Below are 22,443 nucleotides of genomic sequence, written 5' to 3' on the forward strand. Positions count from 1 at the left end.
ATACAAGTGAGAACATGTAATGTGTTTTTCTGTGTCTGGCATATTTTTTTGTTGTTGTTTTGTTTCTGTGTTTTTGAGACAGACTTTCGCTCTTGACACCCAGGCTGGAGTGCAACGGTGCGATCTCGGCTCACTGCAACCTCCACCTCCCGGGTTCAAGCCAGTCTTCCTACCTCAGCCCCCGAGTAGCTGGGATTACAGGTAGCCACTGCCACGCCCAGCTAATTTTTGTATTTTTCTGAGAGACGGGGTTTCATCATGTTGGCCAGGCTGGTCTTGAACTCGTGACCTCAGGTGATCTGCCCGCCTCAGCCTCCCAAAGTGCTGGGATTACAGGCATAAGCCACCGTGTCTGGCCCTGAATTCTATGAGCCTTTCTAGTGAATTGCTAAAGGTGGTCTTGGGGGACCCCTGACACAGAGACCATGGCTATTGTTTTATTAGGAGAAATAATGGTTTTGCTTTACCCTCTTCAGTTCCGCCACTCTTTGAGAATATAAGAAACATGAGTTGACCCTTCTTCTTGTTGAAGCTGAAGCTTCCCTTCTCCCCAAACCTAGGAGAAACATTTATTTCCCTCCCTTGCTCACGCCGTCCTTCAAGCCCTCAGCATGTGCTCAGAGAGAAACAGAGACCTTGTACACCTTTCATTCCTGCTCCTTTATTACACTTTTCCCTCCCCCTTAAACGAGTCAAGCAGAACATGTGTGTTCAGCCCACGGTCAGCTGGGTGGCAGATGTGTCCCCAGGACTCCCCTCCCCAGGCCCCTTCCCTCCTCTCTTGGGGGGCAGAGCTGGAGGCCCCTCACATAGCACTTTCATTGCCTCCCCGTCCCCGGGATGCCCCCTTCTCCTGTGCCATGAGGGACTTGTAGGGTTTCCCCAGGCTGGGGAGGGTGAGCTCAGCTTCCTGAAGCTCCAGCTCCCGCTGAGACAAGTGCTCGATGACGGCTGCTCCAATTGAGTCTCCTAGTACGTTGGTCATTGTGCGAAGCCGGTCACTGGTACGGGGGGAAAAAGAAGCTGCCATTAATGGGGGCTTGAAAAGCTTCTCAGAAAGAGAGTGAAGCAGACTGGGGGAGGGGGGGTCCCTGTGCCAGGGAGTCAGGGGGCTCCCATTCCAGAACAATCCATGACCACATGTCCCCAAGTAGGTTCTTCCCCCTCTCTGTCCTGTTTCTCCTCCTAACAAACAGGATGGACCAGCTCTGAGATGTTCATGTTTGATCTTAGATGTGATTTAAAAAAAAAAAAAAAAAATGAGGCCGGGTGTGGTGAAAAAAAAAAAAAAAAAAAAGCCATATCATTAAAAAGATATGATCCCAGCACTTTGGGAAGCTGAGAGGCAGGAGAATTGCTTGAGACCAGGAGTTCAAGACCAGCCTGGGCAACAAACCAAGATCCCATCTCTATAATAGAATAATTTTAAAACATGGCCTGGGATGGTGGCACGTGCCTGTAGTCCCAGCAACTTGGGAGGCTGAGATGGGAGGGTCACTTGAGCCCAGGAGGTCAAGGCTGCAGTGAGCTATGATCATGCCACTGCACTCCAGCCTAGATGAGAGAACAAGACCTTGTCTCTCAAAAAAAAGAAAATGAGGCTGGGCATGGTGGTTCATGTCTGTAATCCCAGCACGAGGTCGGCGGATCACGAGGTCAGGAGTTTGAGACCAGCCTGACCAACATAGTGAAACCCTGTCTCTACTAAAAATAAAAAAAAAATAAAAAAAAAAAGGCAGGCATGGTGGCATGTGCCTGTAACCCCAGCTACTTGGGAGGCTGAGGCAGGAAAATCGCTTGAACCTGGGAGGCAGAGGTTGCAGTAAGCTGAGATCGAGCCACTGCACTCCAGCTTCGGTGACAGAACGAGACTCTGTCTCAAAAAGAAAAAAGAAAGAAAAGAAAAAATGCACATCCGATACAGACAATTAAGGGTTATGAAGTGAAAAGCACATCGAATCAGGAATGGTAAACCAGGGCAGGCCTGAGTCAATACAGGTGTAGACTAGGGCAGGCTGAAGATTGTAAAATTGGAACTCAGGCTCAGCTGTCAGCTCCCATGTGGGAATGAAAGTCCAGGCTTCCTTTAATGTAAACCTCCTGGTTTTGTTGTTGTTGCTGGTTTTGATTTTTGTTTTTTGAGATGGTGTTTCGCTCCTATTGCCCAGGCTGGAGTGCAGTGGTGCGATCTCGGCTCACTGCAACCTCCATCTCCCAGGTTCAAGGAATTCTCCTGCCTCAGCCTCCTGAGCAGCTGGAATTACAGGCACATGCCACCACACTCGGCTAATTTTTTTTTTCTTTTTTTTTGTATTTTTAGTAGAGACAGGGTTTCACCATATTGTTCAGGCTGGTCTCAAACTCCTGACCTCAGGTGATCCACCCGCCTCAGCCTCCCAAAGTGCTGGGATTACAAGCGTGAGCCACCGCGCCCGGCCTGGATCACCTTTTTGTGACTTCCACATACAACAGGTAAAAGAGGAGTTTTTCTGTGGGATTTGGGGTCCAGAGGCCATGGATTGGAGGCCTCTCCAAGGCCTCCTTTTCACTCGAAAATTCTGGACCACTTCATCTCTGCTGGAATGAAAGTCCACAAGTTAAGGATGTTGCAGGGGAAAGCAGTATGTGCAGAAGCAGGAGCACCAGGGTCCAGCCTGGAGAACACTCACAGGAACCAGTCCACGGCGATGATGAGCGTGATGTCCTCCGTGGGCAAGCCGACCGACGTGAGCACAATGACCATGGTGACCAGACCCGCCTGCGGGATGCCAGCAGCCCCAACACTGGCCGCTGTGGCTGTGATGCTGCAGGGGGAGGGAGAACAAGGGGAGGCAGGTGGAGGGAAGAAGGCGATGAGGAAGAGACAGGAAAAGGACAGAGAGAGGGAAGAGATCCGCTCTCCAAGGCATCTTAAATTAAATGCCCAAGCCAGACAGACACAGAGAGAAAAATACTGCTTGATCTCTCTCTCTCTCTCCCTCCCTCCCTCCTCTCTCTCTCTTCTCTCTCTCTCTCCCTCCTCTCTCTCTCCTCTCTCTCTCTCCCTCCCCTCTCTCTCTCTCCCTCCTCTCTCTCTCCCCTCTCTCTCTCTCCCTCCTCTCTCTTCTCTCTCCTCTCTATCTCCCTCCTCTCTCTTCTCTCTCTCTCCTCTCTCTCTCTCCCTCCTGTCTCTCTCCCTCCTCTCTCTCTCTCTCCCTCCTCTCTCTCTCTCTCCTCTCTCTCTCCCCTCTCTCTCTCCCTCCTCTCTCTCTCCCCCCCTCTCTCTCCCTCCTCTCTCTTCTCTCTCTCTCCTCTCTATCTCCCTCCTCTCTCTCTCTCCCCTCTCTCTCTCCCTCCTCTCTCTCTCCCCTCTCTCTCTCTCCCTCCTCTCTCTCTCTCTCTCTCCTCTCTCTCTCCCCTCTCTCTCTCTCCCTCCTCTCTCTCCCTCCTCTCTCTCTCTCCCTCCTCTCTCTCTCCCCTCTCTCTCTCCCTCCTCTCTCTCTCTCCTCTCTCTCTCTCTCCCTCCTCTCTCTCTCTCCCTCCTCTCTCTCTCCCCTCTCTCTCCCTCCTCTCTCTTCTCTCTCTCTCCTCTCTCTCTCCCTCCTCTCTCTTCTCTCTCTCTCCTCTCTATCTCCCTCCTCTCTCTCTCCCCCCTCTCTATCTCCCCCTCCTCTCTCTCTCCCCCCTCTCTCTCTCTCCCCCCTCTCTCTCTCTCCCTCCTCTCTCTCTCTCTCTCCCCTCTCTCTCTCTCCCTCCCCCCTCTCTCTCTCTCCCCTCTCTCTCTCCCTCCTCTCTCTCTTCTCTCTCTCTCTCTCTCCCCTCTCTCTGTCTCTCTGAAACAGAGTCTCACTCTGTTGCCCAGGCTGAAGTGCAGTGGTGTTATCTCAGCTCACTGCAACTCACTACTCAATCCCACCTTAACCTCCTGAGTCGCTGGGACCACAGGCACATGCCATAACACCTGGTTATTTTTATTTTTATTTTTTTGTATTTTTGTAGAGATGGGATCTCACTATGTTGCCCAGGCTGGTCTCAAACTCCTAGGCTCAAGCAATCCTCCCACCTCAGCTTCCCAAAGTGCTGGGATTATAGGCATGAGCCACCATGCCTGGCCTTGACCTCTGCTATACGTAGACTCTAAAAGATAATAATAATAAGTTGAATACATAATTGGGAGATGTAGTCAAAGAATTCAAAGTTGCATTTAAAGGCCAGGCACAGTGGCTCACACCTGTAATCCCAGAAGTTTGGGAGGCCAAGGTGGGAGGACTGCTTGAGCCCAAGAGTTCAAGACCAGCCTGGACAACATAGTGAGACCCTGTCTCTACAAAAAAAAAAAATTTTTTTTTAAATTAGCAGGGCATGGTGGTGCATGCCTGTAGTCCCAGCTACTTAGGAGGCTAAGACGGGAGGATGGCTTGAGCCCAGGAGGTTGAGGCTGTAGTGATCTATGCCTGCACCACTGCACTCCATTCTGGGTGACAGAGTGAGATTCTGTCTCAAAAAAAAAAAAAATGCAGTTATGTAGGATGAATATATCTAGAGATCTAAAGTACTATAGGAGGAGTACAGTTAATAATATTTGCGTGTACACTGGAAATTTTCTAACAGAGTAGATTTTAGGTATTCTTAGTAGAAAAAAGAAAGGCAACTATGTAAAATAACAGATTTTAAACTGCACTCCAGCCTGGGCAACAGAGCGAGACTCTTGGCTCACTGCAACCTCCGCCTCCCACGTTCAAGTGATTCTTGTGCCTCAGCCTCCCGAGTAGCTGGGATTACAGGCGACAGCCATGACGCCCAGCAAATTTTTGTATTTTTAGTAGAGATAGGCTTTCACCATGTTGGCCAGGCTGGTCTCAAACTCCTGACCTCAAGTGATCCTCCCACTTCGGCCTCCCAAAGTGCTGGAATTACAGGCGTGAGCCACCTCGCCCGGCAGAGTTTACATTCTAGTATGGGAAGCAGATAATAAACAAAATGAATAAGTAAAATTCATACTAGGTGGAGATGGTACTACACGGGGAAACGGTGCCTCCTTAGCAAGACCCGATATGCCATTTTAAACAGGGCTTCCCTGAAAAAGTAACGCTGAAGACCTGAAGGAGATGACAGCTCACTGTTATTTTTATAATGACTAAGTTGGAACCACTGGATGATAGGACCTATAAATACAGGAATAGGTAAATGTATAAGGCCTATAAATATAAGAATCTATATTCATAACAAGAACCTCGGGTTATTAGGATGCACCAGCCATCCTTTGGAAAACACTGGACAAAGGGATCTCTCACGTGAGAGGGAAACCGACGGGAACGTCTTGGCAGCTCCTGACAGCCTCGGGTGGCAACTTTACCTTTCACGTCATCCGGCGTTGGGTTCTTTCCACATCCCCCTTCCAACATCCGAGGGCTCCTCTGAGCTCCAGCTGTGGCCCCCTCCTCCCTCCCCAACCCTCCCAGCCAAGCTGAAGATTGCTGAAGTCTCATCTGCTGGCAGATCCCCTCACCTGATGGTTGTGATCTGACCCAGGTTGAGCTCGTAGTTGTTAACTTGAGCAATGAAGATGGCAGCCAGGGCCTCGTAGAGGGCAGTGCCGTCCATGTTGACCGTGGCGCCCACGGGCAGGACGAACCTGGTGATGCGGCGGTCTACACCCAGGCCCTCCTCCAGGCAGCGGAAGGTGATGGGCAGCGTTGCTGAGCTGGGGGAAAGAGCCCAGGGTTGAGGACGGGGCGTGGCCTGGTGGGGGCGGGGCTGGGAACAGGGTGTGGCCTAGTGGGGCAAGGCAGAGAATGGGGCGTGGCCAAGCCGAAGAAAGACTGAGAACAGGGCGTGACCTAGTGGGGCACGGCTGAGAATGGGGAGGGCTGGGTCACATGGGCGGGGCTGAGAACAGGGGAGGAGTAGGTGAGGCGGGGCTCAGAGCAGGACGTGGCCAGGTGAGGAAGAACTGAGAATAGGGCGTGGCCAGGCAGGGCGGGGCTCAGAGCAGGGCAAAATGAGCCGAAGGAGCGTTCCCCTTGAGAACATTGAGCAGGCCAGGTGGGGGCTCCGCAAGAGGCAGAAGACAAGGGTATAACATTTCAGAGGCTGATAACTGCACAAAGGAAAGGAACAACTCCTCACCATACAGGGAGAAAACAGCAATGAGGGTCCCCCAAGCTGAAGATCTCTTGACCCACTTAAAGCCAATAGCTAAGACCAATGACTACACACTAGTTTATGGCACTAGTTCATTCTACCTATCCATTTCCAGAAAGGACAGGACCAAAGGTCTGCTGACTTCAGGGAGGGCCCCTATTCCAGACTCCCCTGTTTGCACCATCATTGACCTCAGCTATGTTAACTTTCTCTATCCATCTCCCCACCATGCCTTATGGGAGAAAAGTGACCTAATTGGTTGGCGAGTTTAGTCAAAGAAGTGGGCGTCTCATTTGGGGTAAGCCTGTCCACAGGACGTGTGTTCTGTGGTCAGCTTTATATCATACGGTTGGAATCCTGGACTCATAGAGGGTCTTTGGGTGTCCAGCTCAGCGGTGACTACGTGAGTTTAATTCTAGGATACAGTGACATTAGTCTTACATAGGCATAGACCAAGAGGCACCAAGATACCCTGACCAGCGTTATGGGCAATTTTAAAAATTCTATTTTTGACCAGGTGCAGTGGTTCGTGCCTGTAATCACAGCACTTTGGGAGGGCGAGGCGGGCAGATCACTTGAGCTCAGGAGTTCAAGACGAGCCTGGCCAACATGGCAAGATCCCGTCTCTACAAAAAAAAAAAAAAAAAAAAAAAAAAACACTTAGCCGGGAGGGCTAAAAAAAATTAGCCAGGTGGACTGGAATCACGCACCTGTAATTCCAGCTACTTGGGAGGCTGAGGTGGCAGGATCACTTGAGCCTGGGAGGTGGAGGTTGCAGTGAGTGGAGATCACACCACGGCACTCTAGCCTGGATGATAGAGTGAGGCCTCATATCAAAAGAAAATTAAAAAAAAAAAAAAAAGATATTTTTAGCTGGGCGTGGTGGCTTACACCTGTAATCCCAGCACTTTGAGAGGCCAAGGTGGGCGGATCACATGAGGCCAGGTGTTCAAGACCAGCCTGGCCAACATGGCAAAACCCCATCTCTACTAAAAATACAAAAATTAGCCAGGTGTGGTGGCGCACACCTGTAATCCTAGCTACTTGGGAGGCTGAGGCAGGAGAATCGCTTGAACCTAGGAGGCAGAGGTTGCAGTGAGCCAAGATCACATCACTGCACTCCAGCCTGGGCAACACAGTAAGACTTTGTCTCAAAAAAAAAAAAATTTTTCCATCTTTTTGGCTGTTGTGCTACTTTTCAAATTGTTTTTGAATTGGGATGATGCTCTTAATTAATCCCGTAAAACTACAAAAGAAGAAGAGGAGGAGGAAGAAGGAAAAGGAGGAAGAGAATAAAGGGGAAGAGAAGAGAAGGAGGAGGAGGAGGAGAAGGAGAAGGAGGAAGAGGAGGAGGAGGAGGAGGAGGAGGAGGAGGCGGCGGTGGCGGCAGCAGCCAAGAGATCTCCCAGACACCATCTCACAAGCAGAGATGACACCCTCTGAGCTAGGAATTGACTGAGCTCATGGGGCATCCTGGAACCTTCCCTCTTAACCTCAAAATTGGTACCTGGTTCTCCTCCATAGAAAGTTAAAAAACAGGAAAGGAGAAAAGGAGATCAGGAGAGCCAGCCCGGGACAATGATTGGCCCCCAGGTGTTGCACCAGCTGGAGGCCCTCCAGAGCCCTGGACATTATTGGATGTCTCAGAAGAGGTGTTTAAGGAAGGGAGAGGGCAGATGCCCTAGGAGAGGACATGAAGGACAAGTGCAACCAGAAATGGTGCTGGGGTGGGGAGCAAGGCCATACCTGGAAGACGTGCCCATGGCAGTGATGAGGGCTTGTAGCATGCCCCCAATGAAGGGGAAGGGGTTCCGGTGAGTGATGAGGAAGTAGATGAGGGGAAGGACGCCACCAGCATGGAGGAGCAGGCCCACGATGACGGTCAGGGTGTACATGCCCAGCTGACCCCCCAGGACAGCCATGTCTTCCATCTCCAGAATCTTCCCAGCAATCAGGAACAGGATGCCCACAGGTGCATACCTGTGTGAGGGAGCCACATACCTGTCAGGGCTCCCTCCTAACCTCCCTTGCAGGTCTGAGGCTGGCATCCCCAAGGCTTTGCTCATATAGGGCCCTGGAGCGACGCAGTACCCACGATACAGCACCCTACTCCATCCCAGTCTTCCCCGTACACTAACGAATGCCACCGGGCCCCACAAATGAAGCCCACCTCCTCCTCCTGCTCTTCCTTATCTCCCCATCATGGTAGAAAAGGTCCTACAACTCCAGGATATACAACCTTTCAGGTGCCTACTCCCCATTCAAGCCCTCTCAACCATGCCCCAAATAATCACTACCTTCAGGATCCTTCCCTAGACGTTGCCAAGGCATTCCCTGTCTCTGGTCTTCTAAGCTTCCCTTATCTTCTGCCCCCAACTCTTTGTTCCACATTTGAAACTTATATGCCCCTTTTCTCTTCCCTATCAGTGCCTGTTCTCACTCATGCACCAGCCTAATAATTTCCCTCTCAAAACACCTGTCCTATCAAAATCACCAATGTATTCATTCATTCCACAGATATTAACTGAGTACATACTATGTTCCAGGCACATGGCTCCTGTCCTCATAGCACTTACATTCTGTTATGGACTAAATGTTTATGTCCCCTTCCCTCTCCAACCAAATTCATATGTTGAGATCCTAACCCCCAGTGGGACAGTATTGGGAGGTGATTAGGTCATGAGGATGGAGCCATCATGAATGGAATTAGTGCCCATATAAAAGACACACCAGAGAGCTCCCTCCATCCTTCTGCCATTCAAGGACACAGCAAGAAGACGCCTTCCATGAACCAGAAGACAGCCCTCACCAGACACGGAATCTGTGGGTGCTTTGATCTTAGACTTCCCACCCTCCAGAACTGTGAGAAATACATTTTTGTTCTTTAAGCCACAATGTCTATGTATTTTTGTTACAGCAGCTGACATGTACTAAGACACATTCTAATGGGGAAAGCAAGAGGTACACATAGAAACGCACCAATTACAAACTTCAAGTGGTGATAACAGCAAAGGAGAGTCACTGTATGGGACTGCTTCTGAGCAGATGATCAGAGAGGGCTTCTCTGAAGAGGTGACATTTAAGCTTTTACATGATAAGAAGGTACCCTGGGTGTCTGGGAGAAATCATTGCAGGCACAATGCAAAGACTCTGAGATGGGCATGCACTAGGAGTGCTGGAGGACCAGAGAGAAGACCAGTGTGGCTGGAGTAGTGAGTAAAAAGGAGAATAAAGAAGATGAAAGAAGCAAGTTCATCAGGGGCTCACCTGTTTTCCCCACAATCCAGCCCACTGGTCAATCATGTGAGTTTCTGCCATTGGCACCATCATCTCATTTCTAGGTTTCAGTGGCTACTCCTCTCTCTTTAAAAATCGAAGTCTACAGCCGGGCGAGGTGGCTCATGCCTATAATCCCAGCACTTTGGGAGGCTGAGGAGGGTGGATCACTTGAGGTCAGGAGTTCAAGACCAGCCTGGCCAACATGGTGAAACCCTGTCTCTACTAAAAATACAAAACTTAGTCAGGTATGGTAGTGTGTGCCTGCAGTCCAGCTACTCAGGAGGCTGAGGCAGAAGAATCACTTGAACCCAGGAGGTGGAGGTTGCAGTGAGCCAAGATCACACCACTGCACTCCAGCTTGGGCAACAGAGTAAGACCCCATCTCAAAAAAAAAAAAAAAAGGAAATCTACTTTGACTCACGTTCATCATAGATGTTTTGGAGGAGGCGGGGACCTCTTGGGAAGGTGGCACAATAGCTTGAGTCAAAAATGAGGATGTGAGGGACTTCTCCAGTCACATCTGTGTTTTCCAAACGGCTCAGAGTTAGCCCGGGGAAGTAGTTGCTGAGTCTTCTCCAAGTCAACATGACTAGATCCACCTCTGTGCTTACTCTGAGTAATCCCTCTCTCAACTTCCTCACCTCCATCCTTCCACCTCATCCCCTGCAAAATTCCTCAGCCCAAGATTAATTGTGCATGATTTCTTACCCCCTACACTCAGCCACCTGGCAAATCTGGACATTTCACCCAGTCATGCCAACGACAGTGCTATACATTCATTGTTCCCAATTTAACTGAGCCTTCATTGTTCCTTGTTAATTATCTGCTTATCCTGAATAAGCTCCCCACTCCCATTCCTTTCAAATGCTTTCCTAGGCCCTCAACTTGGCCTCAAGTTCCTTATATGTAGTCTTCAAAGTTTCCCTTCTTGTTAAAGAACAAATCTTAAGTGTTAAAAATTGTTTCTTTTAAAGACTAACTTCCTTCAAGCCTCCTTACTTTATGCTAGTAACTTTTTGTTAAGCCCTATCCTATGTAGCTATTGACATGTTCACAGGCACATAGTACATTCTACGTCCTTGTAGTTTGACAAAGATATCGGTGCTGGATGTGCTCACAGGCATGTCCCAGCTCGCAGCCTATACCCCTTCCTTATTTGGGAATGTTATTACTTTTTCTAAGTCCTTTTGTAAGCAACTTCCTCTTTTCCTCTGTTTTCCATTGCTTTTACCTACTTAGAAAAGTTTTAAGTTATTAGCCAGTGGGTTTTAGTTTAGATTGTAAGGTCTGGCTCCAGCCAATGGAGACAGGACACAGTAGCAGGGACAAACTGTGTAAGGGATAAAAATGGCTTCCCTCCTTTGTTCAGGTGTGCTCTTGCCGTTGTTCCATCTGCAATGAGCACCCTTTCTGCAGAAGGTAAAAATTGCCTTGCTGAGATAATTAAATTTATGTTCAAGTGCTATTTCTTTGCGGCACTGGGGAACAAGCATTCTGTTTCTAAATAAACATTTTACATACAACACTATACAACTTTCCAATTGTTTGGGATGACGTACAAAGTCTTCTCCCATTTGGGATCTGACAGCTTAGTTAATATCGTCCACCACCACTCCCAACTTACCCCATGCTCTCACCTTCCTGAATGCCCCACCACTCTCCAAATAACTTAGGTACCTTCATGCTTTGCATGTTCTCTTCTCTCTGCCTGAAATACGTCTCCCCTCTCACTGTCCAGTTGAAGTCCTACTCACCTGTCAAGATGCAGTTAACAGGTGACCTTCTTCATGACTCCCTCTTCAGAAAGCATTCACTGTGTACCCCTCTACTCACTGCTCACTTCTCCATGTTCCCAACACTTTTTAAATGTTCCTTTACTACAGAACCTACCACCTTGTGTTATATTGATCTACAATGTGTCTGTCTCCCCTAAGATTTTGTGAGCTCCTTGAGGACAAGTATGAGTGCACTGTGTCTCTGTATTCCAGAGGTCAAGACAAAGTCTGCCTGGGAAAATGCCTGCTGAGTGAATAAAGAAATTTCTGAAGGAATGAAGGAATTTAGAGAAGGAAAGACGAGGGAAGGGAAGGGAAGGGAAAGGAAGGATAGGATAGGATTAGCAAGTGGATGAAAAAGCAAGGAAACAAGTAGATGAAACAAGTTAGTAGCTGAGTGAACAAATACATGAACAAATGAGTGAATGAAGAGAACACCTGAGTAAATGAATGAAAGAATAACAAATGCATAGATGAATGAGTGGGTCAAGGAATGAATTAGAATGAATAAATGACTTAACTGAGTAAATAAACAGATGAGTCCATCAGTGATTTAACTAATGCATGGATGAGTTTGTAAATAAATTTACAAGTGAATGAATGCATAAATGAGGGAATTAACTGACGCATGGAAGAGTGAATAGATGAATAAGAAAATGAATGAACCGATAGAAAAATGAGAATGATAAGTGAATTTATTGGTGAGTGAAGAGATAAATGAGGAAGTAAGTGGGTGAATAAATCATTGCAGAAAGGTATGAATGAATGAATAGTAACTAACCAATGCATAGGAGATGAATAAATCCCCATCGCTTGTGACAACACAGATGAACCTGGAGGACATTATGCTAACTGAAATAACCAAGATACAGAAAGACAAATACCACATGATCTCACTTATCTGTGGAATCTAAACAATCAAACTCACAGAAGCAGGGAGTAAAATGGTGGTTACCAGGGACTCACAGGGAAGGGAGGTTGGGGAGATGTTGACCAAGGATACAAAATTTCGGTTAAATAGGAGAAATAAGTTCAAGAGATCTATTGGACTACATGGTAGGTATAGTTAAAAACAATGTATCATGTACTTGCAAATCACAAAGAGAGTAGATTTTAAGTGATCTCTCTTTTTTTTTTTGAGACTGGGTCTCATTCTGTCACCCCGGCAATCACACCTCACTGAAGCCTCTACATCCCAGGCTCAATCTGTCCTCTTACCTCAGCCTCCCAAGTAGCTGGGACTACAGGTGCATGCCACCACACCCAGCTAACTTTTTTGTATTTTTTGTAGAGACGGGTCTTGCCATGTTGCCCAGGCTGGTCTCAAATTCCTGGGCTTAAGTGATTCTCTCACCTTGGCCTCCCAAAGTGCTGAGATTATAGGCATGAGCCACCACACCCTGCCTAGATCTTAAGTGTTGTCACCACAAAAAAATAAGCATGTGAGGTAACGTGTATGTTAGTTAGCTCAACTGAACCATTCCACAATGTAGAGATATTTCAAAACATTATGTTGCACATGAAAATATATACAGTTTTTATTTGTCAATTAAAAATACATTAATTTTTAAAAATAAATGAATGACCAAATAAATCCAGAAACCAATGCATGAAATAATAAATGTAGATAAATAAATGTCAGTGAATGGTTTGGTCAAGGCATTGAAGGATGAGTGAATGAACAGATAAGCAAGGGAGTGAACAAGTGAACAAATCATTGCAGAAAAGTGTGAATGAATGAATGAGTTAGTGAGTTGGCCAGTGATTTAACCAATGCGTAGAAGAATCAACAAATGAATGAGGAAATGAGTAAATCAATGCATGGAAGAATGAGTGTAGATGAATAAATCACTGAATGAGTGATTTCATCAATGCATAGAAGAATGAGTGAATGAACAGATGAACACAGGAGTGAATGTGTGAATGAATCATTGCAGAAGGACACGAATGAATGAAAGAGTGAGATATTCCATGAAACTAACCAATGCATAGAAGAATTAATGAATGAACAGATGAACAAGGAAGTGAACCAGTGACGAAATCATTGCAGAAAGACATGAGTGAATGAGTTGGTGAGTGGGAAAATAAATTACCCAATACATAAATGAATGACCAAAAGTCCCCAGCAAGCCTTCAGCAGCTTCCCCATAGCCTGACTTCCCAGCTCTGGCTCCATCTTCCCATGGGCACGGACCAGGACTCACCAGATAATGATGCCCACCAGCCTCATAATAGCCTCATTGAGGCTGTCGAAGAAGTCCCTGAGGACTCGGCCCTTGTGTTTCATGCCACCAATGACCAGCCCAAAGGCCACAGAGAAGACCACGAGGCCCAGGGCGTTGATGCCATTGGCAGAGCCAGGCACGGGTACAGTCTCCTCAAAGCTCAGCACCTCCTGCAGGGTGCCCAAGGCCCGAGTGACATTTTCCAGGAGGCCGGTTCCGTTATCCACTGAGAATGGAGGAGGCATGGAGGCACCCAGCTCAGACCCGTTCTCTGTCCTCACGATGGTCCTGGTTACCACCCTCGTGCTGTACTGCGTCTTGAACTGAAATAGAGAGAGATTGCGCCCAGACTCAATTCAGCGGATGCATCAGAATCGCCTGGAGAAATTCCTTGAGACCACTGATTCCCAGTTCCCACACCCTGGAAAATCTTATCCAGCAGAACTGAATGAGTGAATGAATGATTTGAACAGTGCATGGAAGAATGAGTGAATGAATCAGTAAACCCATTAAGAAAAATAGTATGGAGGTTCCTCAAAAAATTAAAAATAGAACTACCGGCCAGGCGAGGCTCACGCCTGTAATCCCAGCACCTTGGAAGGCCCAGGCAGGCAGATCATGAGGTCAGGAGTTCGAGATCATCCTGGCCAACATGGTGAAACCCTGTCTTTACTAAAAATACAAAAATTAGCCGGGCGTGGTGGTGCGCGCCTGTAGTCCCAGACACTTGGGAGGCTGAGGCAGGAGAATCGCTTGAACCTGGGAGGCGGAGGTTGCAGCGTGCTGAGATGGTGCCATTGCACTCCAGCCTGGCGACAGAGTGAGACTCCGTCTCAAAAAAAAAAAAAAAAAAAAAAAAAATTGAACTACCATAGGACCAGCAATCCCACAACTGTATATATCCAAAGGAAATGAAATCAGTATCTCAAAGAGATATCTGCTCTCCCATGTTTATTGTAGCACTATTCACAATAGCCAAGATATGAAATCTACGTAAGTATCCATCAATGAATGAATGGATACAGAACATGTGGTATACATACACAACAAAATACTATTTGGCCTTGAAAAAGGAGGGGATCCTGTCATTCGTGACAACAGGGTTGAACCTGAAAAACACTGTGCTACGTGAAATAAGCCAGGCACAGAAAAACAAATATTGCATGCTCTCACTTATATGTGGAATTTAAAAGAGTTGGACTCATAGAAGCAGAAAATAGAATAGTGCTTACCAGGGACTGGGAAACAGGGAAAACTGGGGAGATGTCGGTAAAAGGACACAAAATTTCAGCTAGACAAGAGGAATAAGTTCAAGAGCTCTATTATCCGACATGGTGACTCTAGCTAATAACAATGTATTGTGTATTTGAAAATCACCAAAAGGGTAGATTTTTAGTGTTTTTATCGCAACAAATGATAAGTACATAAGGTAATTGATATGTTAATAAGCTTGATTGAGCCACTCCACAATGCAGGCATATTTCAAAACATCGTCATACCTCATTAATACATATAATTTTTGTGTGAATTTAAACTTAAATAAATTGAAAATCTATTTTTTTGAAGAATAAGTGACTGAATAAATGAATGAGGAAGTGAACAGCCAATGTGTTGAAGTAGTATAGATTCCGAATTGTTCACAAGCTCCCTGGGCAATGCTTAACCAGAGTTCAGGGCCTCTCCCTTCAACCATCTATGGTCAAAATTTCTGGAATCTCTACACCAGCCTCGATGCCTCCTCTAGCCCTGTGCTCAGGAAGTCCTTGGCCTAAGTCCTCTTTTTTTTTTTTTTTTTTTTTCCCTTTTTTGAGATGCGGTCTTGCTCTGTCACCCAGGTTGGAGTGCAGGGGTGTGATCACTGGAGCCTTGGTCTCCTGGGTTCAAGCAATCCTCCCACCTCAGCCTCCCAAATAGCTGAGACAGGCGTGCCCAGCTAATTTTTTTTTAATCTATTTTTTTTTTTTTTTAAAGACAGAGGGAGGGTCTCACTCTGTTGCCCAGGCTGGTGTTGAACTTTTGGCCTCAAGTAATCCTCCCACCTTGGCCTCCCTAAGTGCTGGGATTACAAGCCTGAGCTACCGTTCTCGGACCTAAGTCCTTCTCCCTAACCCTTCCAGATCACCATGGAAAATACATCCTTTCTCCTAGACTCCTCTAGAACCCCTGCCCATTGCTCCGTCCGGCCCTTCCTCCCACCTCTTACCCTTGGACCATCCCTTCAGCCTCAAGCTCCCGCCACCCTCCGAATCTCCCTGATCAAACTGTGTACTTCCCCCTGACCTGTTTGAAGCAGGCCTCCACAAGGTTTGGTGGAAACATATTTCTGCAGAGAAACATCAGAAGAAGGAAAGTGGTTAGACCGTGGAAGGGCATCTAGGGTGATAACAGTAATACTAACACCAAGAACAACAGTAATGCAGCCAACACATGAATGTCTCCTCTAGGCTGGGCACTGAGCAAGTATCTTGCTATCATCTGATTTAAACACTACAATAACCCCAGATGTAAGTGCTATTTAATGCCCCATTTCACATAGAAAGAAACCAAAGCTCAGAGAATTGATGTAAGCTACCCAGAGCCACAGAGCTGCTAAGAGGTGCAGATGGCCCTCAAATCCAGGTCTGTCTGAGCACGTGGCCAGAGCCCTGCATCACCTCAAGGACTTTCATTCAAACACACGTGTCTCAGTGATGCCTCAAAAATCCACAGAAAACTCCTAAACCCTTTTAACTTTAGGTTTCCCCTGTGCCCATGATTAAGGGAGAACCAAGGCTAGCCTTGAATCTGGGTGGCAAAAATCTTGCTGCTCTAATTAAAACCACAATGAGATACCACCTTACTCCAGCTAAAACAGTCATTATTAAAGAGTCAAAAAACTATAGATGTTGGCATTGATGTGGGGAAAAGGAGACACTTACACATTGCTGGTGGGAATGTAAATTAGTACAACTTCTATGGAAAACGGTATGGAGATTTCTTTTTCTTTTTTTGAGACGGAGTCTTGCTCTGTCGCCCAGGCTAGAGTGCAGTGGTGCGATCTCAGCTCACTGCAAACTCCGCCTCCCCGGTTCAAGCAATTCTCCTGCCTCAGCCTCCCAAGTAGCTGGGATTACAGGTGCCTGCCACCACGCTTGGCTAATTTTTTGTATTTTTAGTAGAGACAGGGTTTCACCATATTAGACAGGATGGTCTCAATCTCCTAACCTCGTATCTGCCCGCCTCAACCTCCCAAAGTGCTGGGATTACAGGCGTGAGCCACCGCACCTGGCCGAGAGATTTCTTAAAGAGCTAAAAGTAGATCTACTATTCCACCCAGCAATCCCACTTCTGGGTATCTGTTCAAACGAAAAGAAGTCACTATATCAAAAAGATACCTGCACATATATGTTTATCACAGTACAATTCACAGTTGCAAAGAAATGGAACCAACCTAAGTGCCCATCAACTGATGAGTGCATAAAGAACACATGATATATGTACACCATAGAATACTACTCAGCCATGAAAAAGAATGAAATAGGCTGGGTGCAGTGGCTTACACCTGTAATCCCAGCACTTTGGAAGGCCGAGATGGGTGGATCGCTTGAGGCCAGGAGTTGGAGACCAGCCTCGCCAACATGATAAAGCCCCGTCTCCACTAAAAATACAAAAATTAGCTGGGCATGGTGGCGGGCACCTCTAATCCGAGCTACTCAGGAGGCTGAGACAGGAGAATCGCTTGAACCCGAAGGGCAGAGGTTGCAGTGAGCCAAGATCGTGCCACTGCACTCCAGCCTGGGCGACAGAGTGAGAAGTCAGACTCTGTCTAAAAAAAAATAAAAAATAAAATATAATGTCTGTGGCATGGATGGAGCTGGAGGCCATTATTCTAAGTGAAGTAACTCAGGAATGGAAAACCAAATACAGTATTTCTCACTTATAAGTGGGAACTGAGCTATGAGTATGCAAAAACATACAGAGTGATATAATGGACACTAGAAATTCAGAAGCGGGAGGCGGGGAGAGTAGTTAGAAATTAAAAACTACACATTAGGTACAATGTACACTACTAGCGGAACAAATGCACTAAAATCTCAGAATTCACCACTATATAATTCATCCATGTAACAAAGAAACACTTGCTCCCCAAAAGCTACTGAAATTAAAAATTAAAAATTTTTTCATAGGCCGGGCACAGTGGCTCACGCCTGTAATCTCAGCACTTTAAGAGGCTCAGGCGGGTGGATCACTTGAGGTCAGCAGTTCAAGATCAGCCTGGCCAACATGGTAAAACCCTGTCTCCACTAAAAATACAAAAATTAGTCCAGTGTGGTGGCATGCGCCTGTAATTCCAGCTACTCTGGAGGCTGAGGCACAAGTATAGCTCGAACCCTGGAGGCAGAGGTTGCAGTGAGTCAAGCTCATGCCACTGCACTCCAGCCTGGGTGATGGAGTGCAAAAATAAAAATAAAAACAATTATGTAATCCCAGCACTTTGGGAGGCCGAGACGGGCGGATCACGAGGTCAGGAGATCGAGACCATCCTGGCTAACACGGTGAAACGCCATCTCTACTAAAACATACAAAAAACTAGCCGGGCGAGGTGGTGGGCGCCTGTAGTCCCAGCTACGTGGGAGGCTGAGGCAGGAGAATGGCGTGAACCTGGGAGGCGGAGCTTGCAGTGAGCTGAGATCCAGCCACTGCACTCTAGCCTGGGTGACAAAGTGAGACTCCGTCTCAAAAAAATAAATAAATAAAAAATAAAAATAAAAACAATTAAAAGAATAAAGGCAACTATTAATAGCCAAAATATATTTTTAAATAATAAAAATCAAAAATTTAGTTAATTTTTTTAAAAATTGTGCTGCTTCTATTTCCCATAGCAAAGACTTGGAACTGACCCAAATGCCCATCAGGGATAGACTGGATAAAGAAAATATGGCACACGTATGCCATGGACTACTATGCAGCCATAAAAAAGAATGAGTTCATGTCCTTTGCAGGGATGTGGGTGAAGCTGGAAGCCATCATTCTCAGCAAACTAACATAGGAACAGAAAACCAAACACTGCATGTTCTCACTCATAAGTGGGAGTTGAACAATGAGAATACATGGACGCAGGGAGGGGAACATCACACACCGGGGCCTTTCAGGGGGTGGGAGGGGCAAAAGGAGGGAGAGCGTTAGGACAAATACCTAATGTATGTGGGGCTTAAAACCTAGATGAAGGGTTGATAGATGCAGCAAACCACCATGGCACATGCAGACTTATGTAAGAAATCTCCACGTTCTGCACATGTATCCCAGAACTTAAAGTAAAAAATAAAATAAAATATAAATTAAAAAATCATGCTGCTTTAAGAGAATCATTCACCCTCCAATGATGCTTAGGGAAACACCAGCTGTTCTGACCTCACCTTGAGGGTCATATCCTAAGATCATATTCTAGCAGCAGCTGCCGTTGGAGAATATATGCAAGGCTCCAGGGCAGAAATTGGGTACCAAAAATGGGTACTATGGGAGCTGCTATGTCCAGCCTGCAGCAGCCTGTCCCCTTTGTCTCTCCTTGAGTATGAGTTGTTGCAAGTAGAGTCAGAAATCATATCAAAATGAGTACAGTCACCCGTAAACTAAAAGTAACACCTAAGCCACCACCACCGCCAACAGCTGAACAGACTCTCTCGTGGCCAAGTGGACCCCAGAACAACTTTAAAACTGAGTTCCTGGCCATGATGGGACAGAAGGTCAGACACGCCTCCTTACACCCTCTCCCTTTTATAATCTAGACACAATAACTAACCCACATCAATGTTAAATTAGGGTGTTAAATTAATTAAAACAGAAATCATAAGACTGATAGAACACGCTCCTTGTGGCATTAAGACACCAGACTCTAAGCAGGATCTAAGGCCATGCCAGGCAGGGGTGAAGTCATGCACCCTACACTCAAATAATAAGTTGTGTTCTAGCTGCCAAAAGCTTCTTCTTTTTCTCTAGGAGTGAAACAAACACTAGCCTTAAGATAAGCAATATTAAAATAATTACAACTCTTAAGCTCACAGACAAGGACTAATGGGGCCCTTGTTCCACCAGCCGTAACTACAGCTTTGATTGGGCAAGAGACCGATTTCAGTAACTTTCTCCTGATAACACCACTGACCATGGGCTGGTTCTGGCTCATTGACAGAGGCTGTGCATTTGGGTACCTTCGTGTCCTGAAAAGACCTTTTGATGTATAAAGCCTAAATGTGATACATTTAAATGTTAACTAAATGTTAAGTCTCCACCCCAAAGTGGACATGGGGTCATATGTCACATGCAACTTTGTTCAATATGCATGCATCAGGGTCACCTACATGAATATTCATAGCTCCTCCTACAACCTGTTGAATATGGATGTTTAGCCAACCTATTCAGCATAAAGCTCCTACTCCAACCCCTCCTCCTTAGAAGTGCCTGCCTCTGATCCTGACCAGATGCATACTTCCCAGCCTGTGGGATGACCGCTTTGCAGGCTATAACCTTTTACAACAAATAAAGTCTCCTTTTCCAAATATGCATATTGTGATTTTTTAGGTCGGCATACCTGATCAGATCCATGAAGGCATCAGCTGTGGGGATGGTCTCGATCCGGCCCTCCCGGTGCAGCCCCTCCTTGGAGCCCTTCCCGGGATGGATGATGGTGACCATGAGGATGCCAATGAAGACAGCGATGATGGTGGTCACCATGTAGTACACAGCTGCCCGCATCCCCATCCGCCCCGTGGCCTTGTTGTCCAGGGATGCCATACCTGCAGGACAGATGATGTGGTCCCCACAGCTCCATGCATACCCAACGCCAGCCCTCCTAGCCATCCGTTCCACCCTCCCCATATTACCAACTCAACAGCCATCCCACCAAGCATCCCTTTTCCTACAGCCCACCCCAGAACCCACCCATTACCCATTCACCAGCACCACCATCTTTCTACTTCCATTCTATTTTCCAAATACACACCCTCACACTCCACCCCAACCCTTACCCCAAGCAGCATTCCACTACCCTACTGCCTTCCCTCTACTCCAAGCCAATCTTTTCCACTCTTTCACCCCATCTCCTATTAACTCTTGTTTCCTCTTGTTTTGCACCATAACCTAACTTTCTTTCTTTCTATTCTCTCTCTCTCTCTTTTTTTTTTTCTGAGACGGACTCTCCTTCGCCCAGGCTGGAGTGCAATGGTGCCATCTCGGCTCACTGCAACCTCCATCTCCCAGGTTCAAGCAATTCTCCTGCCTCAGCCTTCCGAGTAGCTGGGATTACAGGCGCCTGCCACCACGCCCAGCTAATTTTTGCATTTTTAGTAGAGACGGGGTTTCACCATGTTGGTCAGGCTGGTCTCGAACTCCTGACCTCAGGCGATCCACTCGCCTCAGCCTTCCAAAGTGCTGGGATTACAGGCGTGAGCCATTGCGCCTGGCCCATAACCTAACTTTCATTCCACTTGTCATCCCACTATTCATCCCAAAATCACACCTTCCTCCAACCCACCTCACTGCACACCCTTTGTAGTACATGTTCTTGGTGCTCCACTCCTACACCCTTTCCCAAGCCAATATGCTGATCCTTCAGCCCCAAGAGCACTGTCTACAAATAGCTCAGGCTGCCCCCTTCTCCTTCTCCTGAGAATTGCCCTCAACAAAACAGGAACTGCCTTGCCCACAAAAACCCCAGGGGAGACCTATAGCCAATGAATGACCATGCAAGGATTCACAATGGCCAACTCCTTTGATTCAGGTGGCAGCAGAGCTGGGGAGGGGTTCAACTCTGTGGTTCTGCTCACGCTCCAGAGCTCCCGATGAAATCAGGTTGACAGGCCAGCCTTCTTCTGAAACCCACATCTTTGCTTCACTGTTTTCCCAGTCCCGTCCCACTTCCCTCACTCCCTTATGAGTTTCTCTTGAGAGCTACCCCGCAATAAATCACCAGTGCAGACATCCCCATCTCAGTCAGGCTCTGCTTCCAGGAAACCCAACCTAAGAAACCATTTCTTCATGCTTTTTTCTTCTTCCCCATCCCCAAATCCAGGGATTGGCAAACTGCTACTCATGCCAAATCCGGCCCTCTGCCTGCTTTTGTAAATAAAGTTTTATTGGAACACCATCATGCCCATTTGTTCTCATATTGTCTATGGCTGCTTTTGTGCTACCGTGGCAGAATCGAGTACAATTGACCCTTGAACAGCATGGGTTTCAACTGTTCGAGTACACTTATGCATGGATTTTCTTCCGCCTCTGCCACCCCTGAGACAGCAAGACAAGCCCTCCTCTTCCTCTTCCTCAGCCTACTCAGCATGAAGACAATGAGGATGAAGATCTTTATGATGATCCACTTCCACTCAATTAATAGTAAATAAAATTTCTCTTCCTTATCATTTTTTTAATAGACAGAGTCTCACCCTGTTGCCCAGGCTAGAGTGCAGTGGTACCATCACAGCTCACTGCAGCCTCCTGGGTTCAAGTGATCCTCCTGCCTCAGCCTCTCGAGTAGCTAGGACTATGGGCATGTATCACCATGTCCTGCTGATTTTTTTATTTTTTGTAGAGCTGGAGTTTCACTGTGTTGCCCAGGCTGATATCAAACTCCTGGGCTCAAGCAATCCTCCTGCCTCAACCTCCCAAAGCACTAGGATTACAGACATAAGCCACCTCACCTGGCCTGATTTTCTTAATAACATTCTATTCTCTAGCTTACTATATTTTAAGAATATAGTATATAACGGCTGGGCGCGGTGGCTCACGCCTGTAATCTCAGCACTTTGGGAGGCCCAGGTGGGCGGATCACGAGGTCAGGAGATCGAGACCATCCTGGCTAACACGGTGAAACCCCGTCTCTACTAAAAACACAAAAAACTAGCCGGGCATGGTGGTGGGCACCTGTAGTCCCAGCTACTCAGGAGGCTGAGGCAGGAGAATGGCGTGAACCCAGGAGGCGGAGCTTGCAGTGAGCCGAGATCGCGCCACTGCACTCCAGCCTGGGTGACAGAGTGACACTCCGTCTTGAAAAAAAAAAAAAAAGAAAGAAA

The 22,443-nt window shown here is 47.0% G+C and overlaps 1 protein-coding gene across 4 annotated transcripts in view; it reads right to left on the minus strand.

The window, feature by feature from the left end:
• Positions 1-340: 340 nt before the first annotated feature.
• The window catches only part of LOC105496313 (solute carrier family 1 member 6), a 32,044-nt gene continuing 9,941 nt past the window's right edge, over positions 341-22,443 (minus strand). For 3 of the 4 annotated variants that reach the window (XM_071086342.1, XM_011766812.3, XM_071086341.1), the window contains 7 exons: positions 19,968-20,172; positions 15,683-15,725; positions 13,382-13,725; positions 7,870-8,103; positions 5,489-5,683; positions 2,670-2,804; positions 341-1,001 (listed from right to left, as the gene is read on the minus strand). In XM_071086342.1, coding sequence (XP_070942443.1) covers positions 806-1,001; positions 2,670-2,804; positions 5,489-5,683; positions 7,870-8,103; positions 13,382-13,725; positions 15,683-15,725; positions 19,968-20,172 — 1,352 coding nt within the window. In that variant the 3' untranslated portion in view covers positions 341-805. The remainder of the gene's footprint in view (positions 1,002-2,669; positions 2,805-5,488; positions 5,684-7,869; positions 8,104-13,381; positions 13,726-15,682; positions 15,726-19,967; positions 20,173-22,443) is intronic. The other variant, XM_011766681.3, reaches the window with a different exon arrangement.

This window comes from Macaca nemestrina, chromosome 20, assembly GCF_043159975.1.
Source record: "Macaca nemestrina isolate mMacNem1 chromosome 20, mMacNem.hap1, whole genome shotgun sequence".
Classification (NCBI taxonomy): Eukaryota; Metazoa; Chordata; class Mammalia; order Primates; family Cercopithecidae; genus Macaca; species Macaca nemestrina.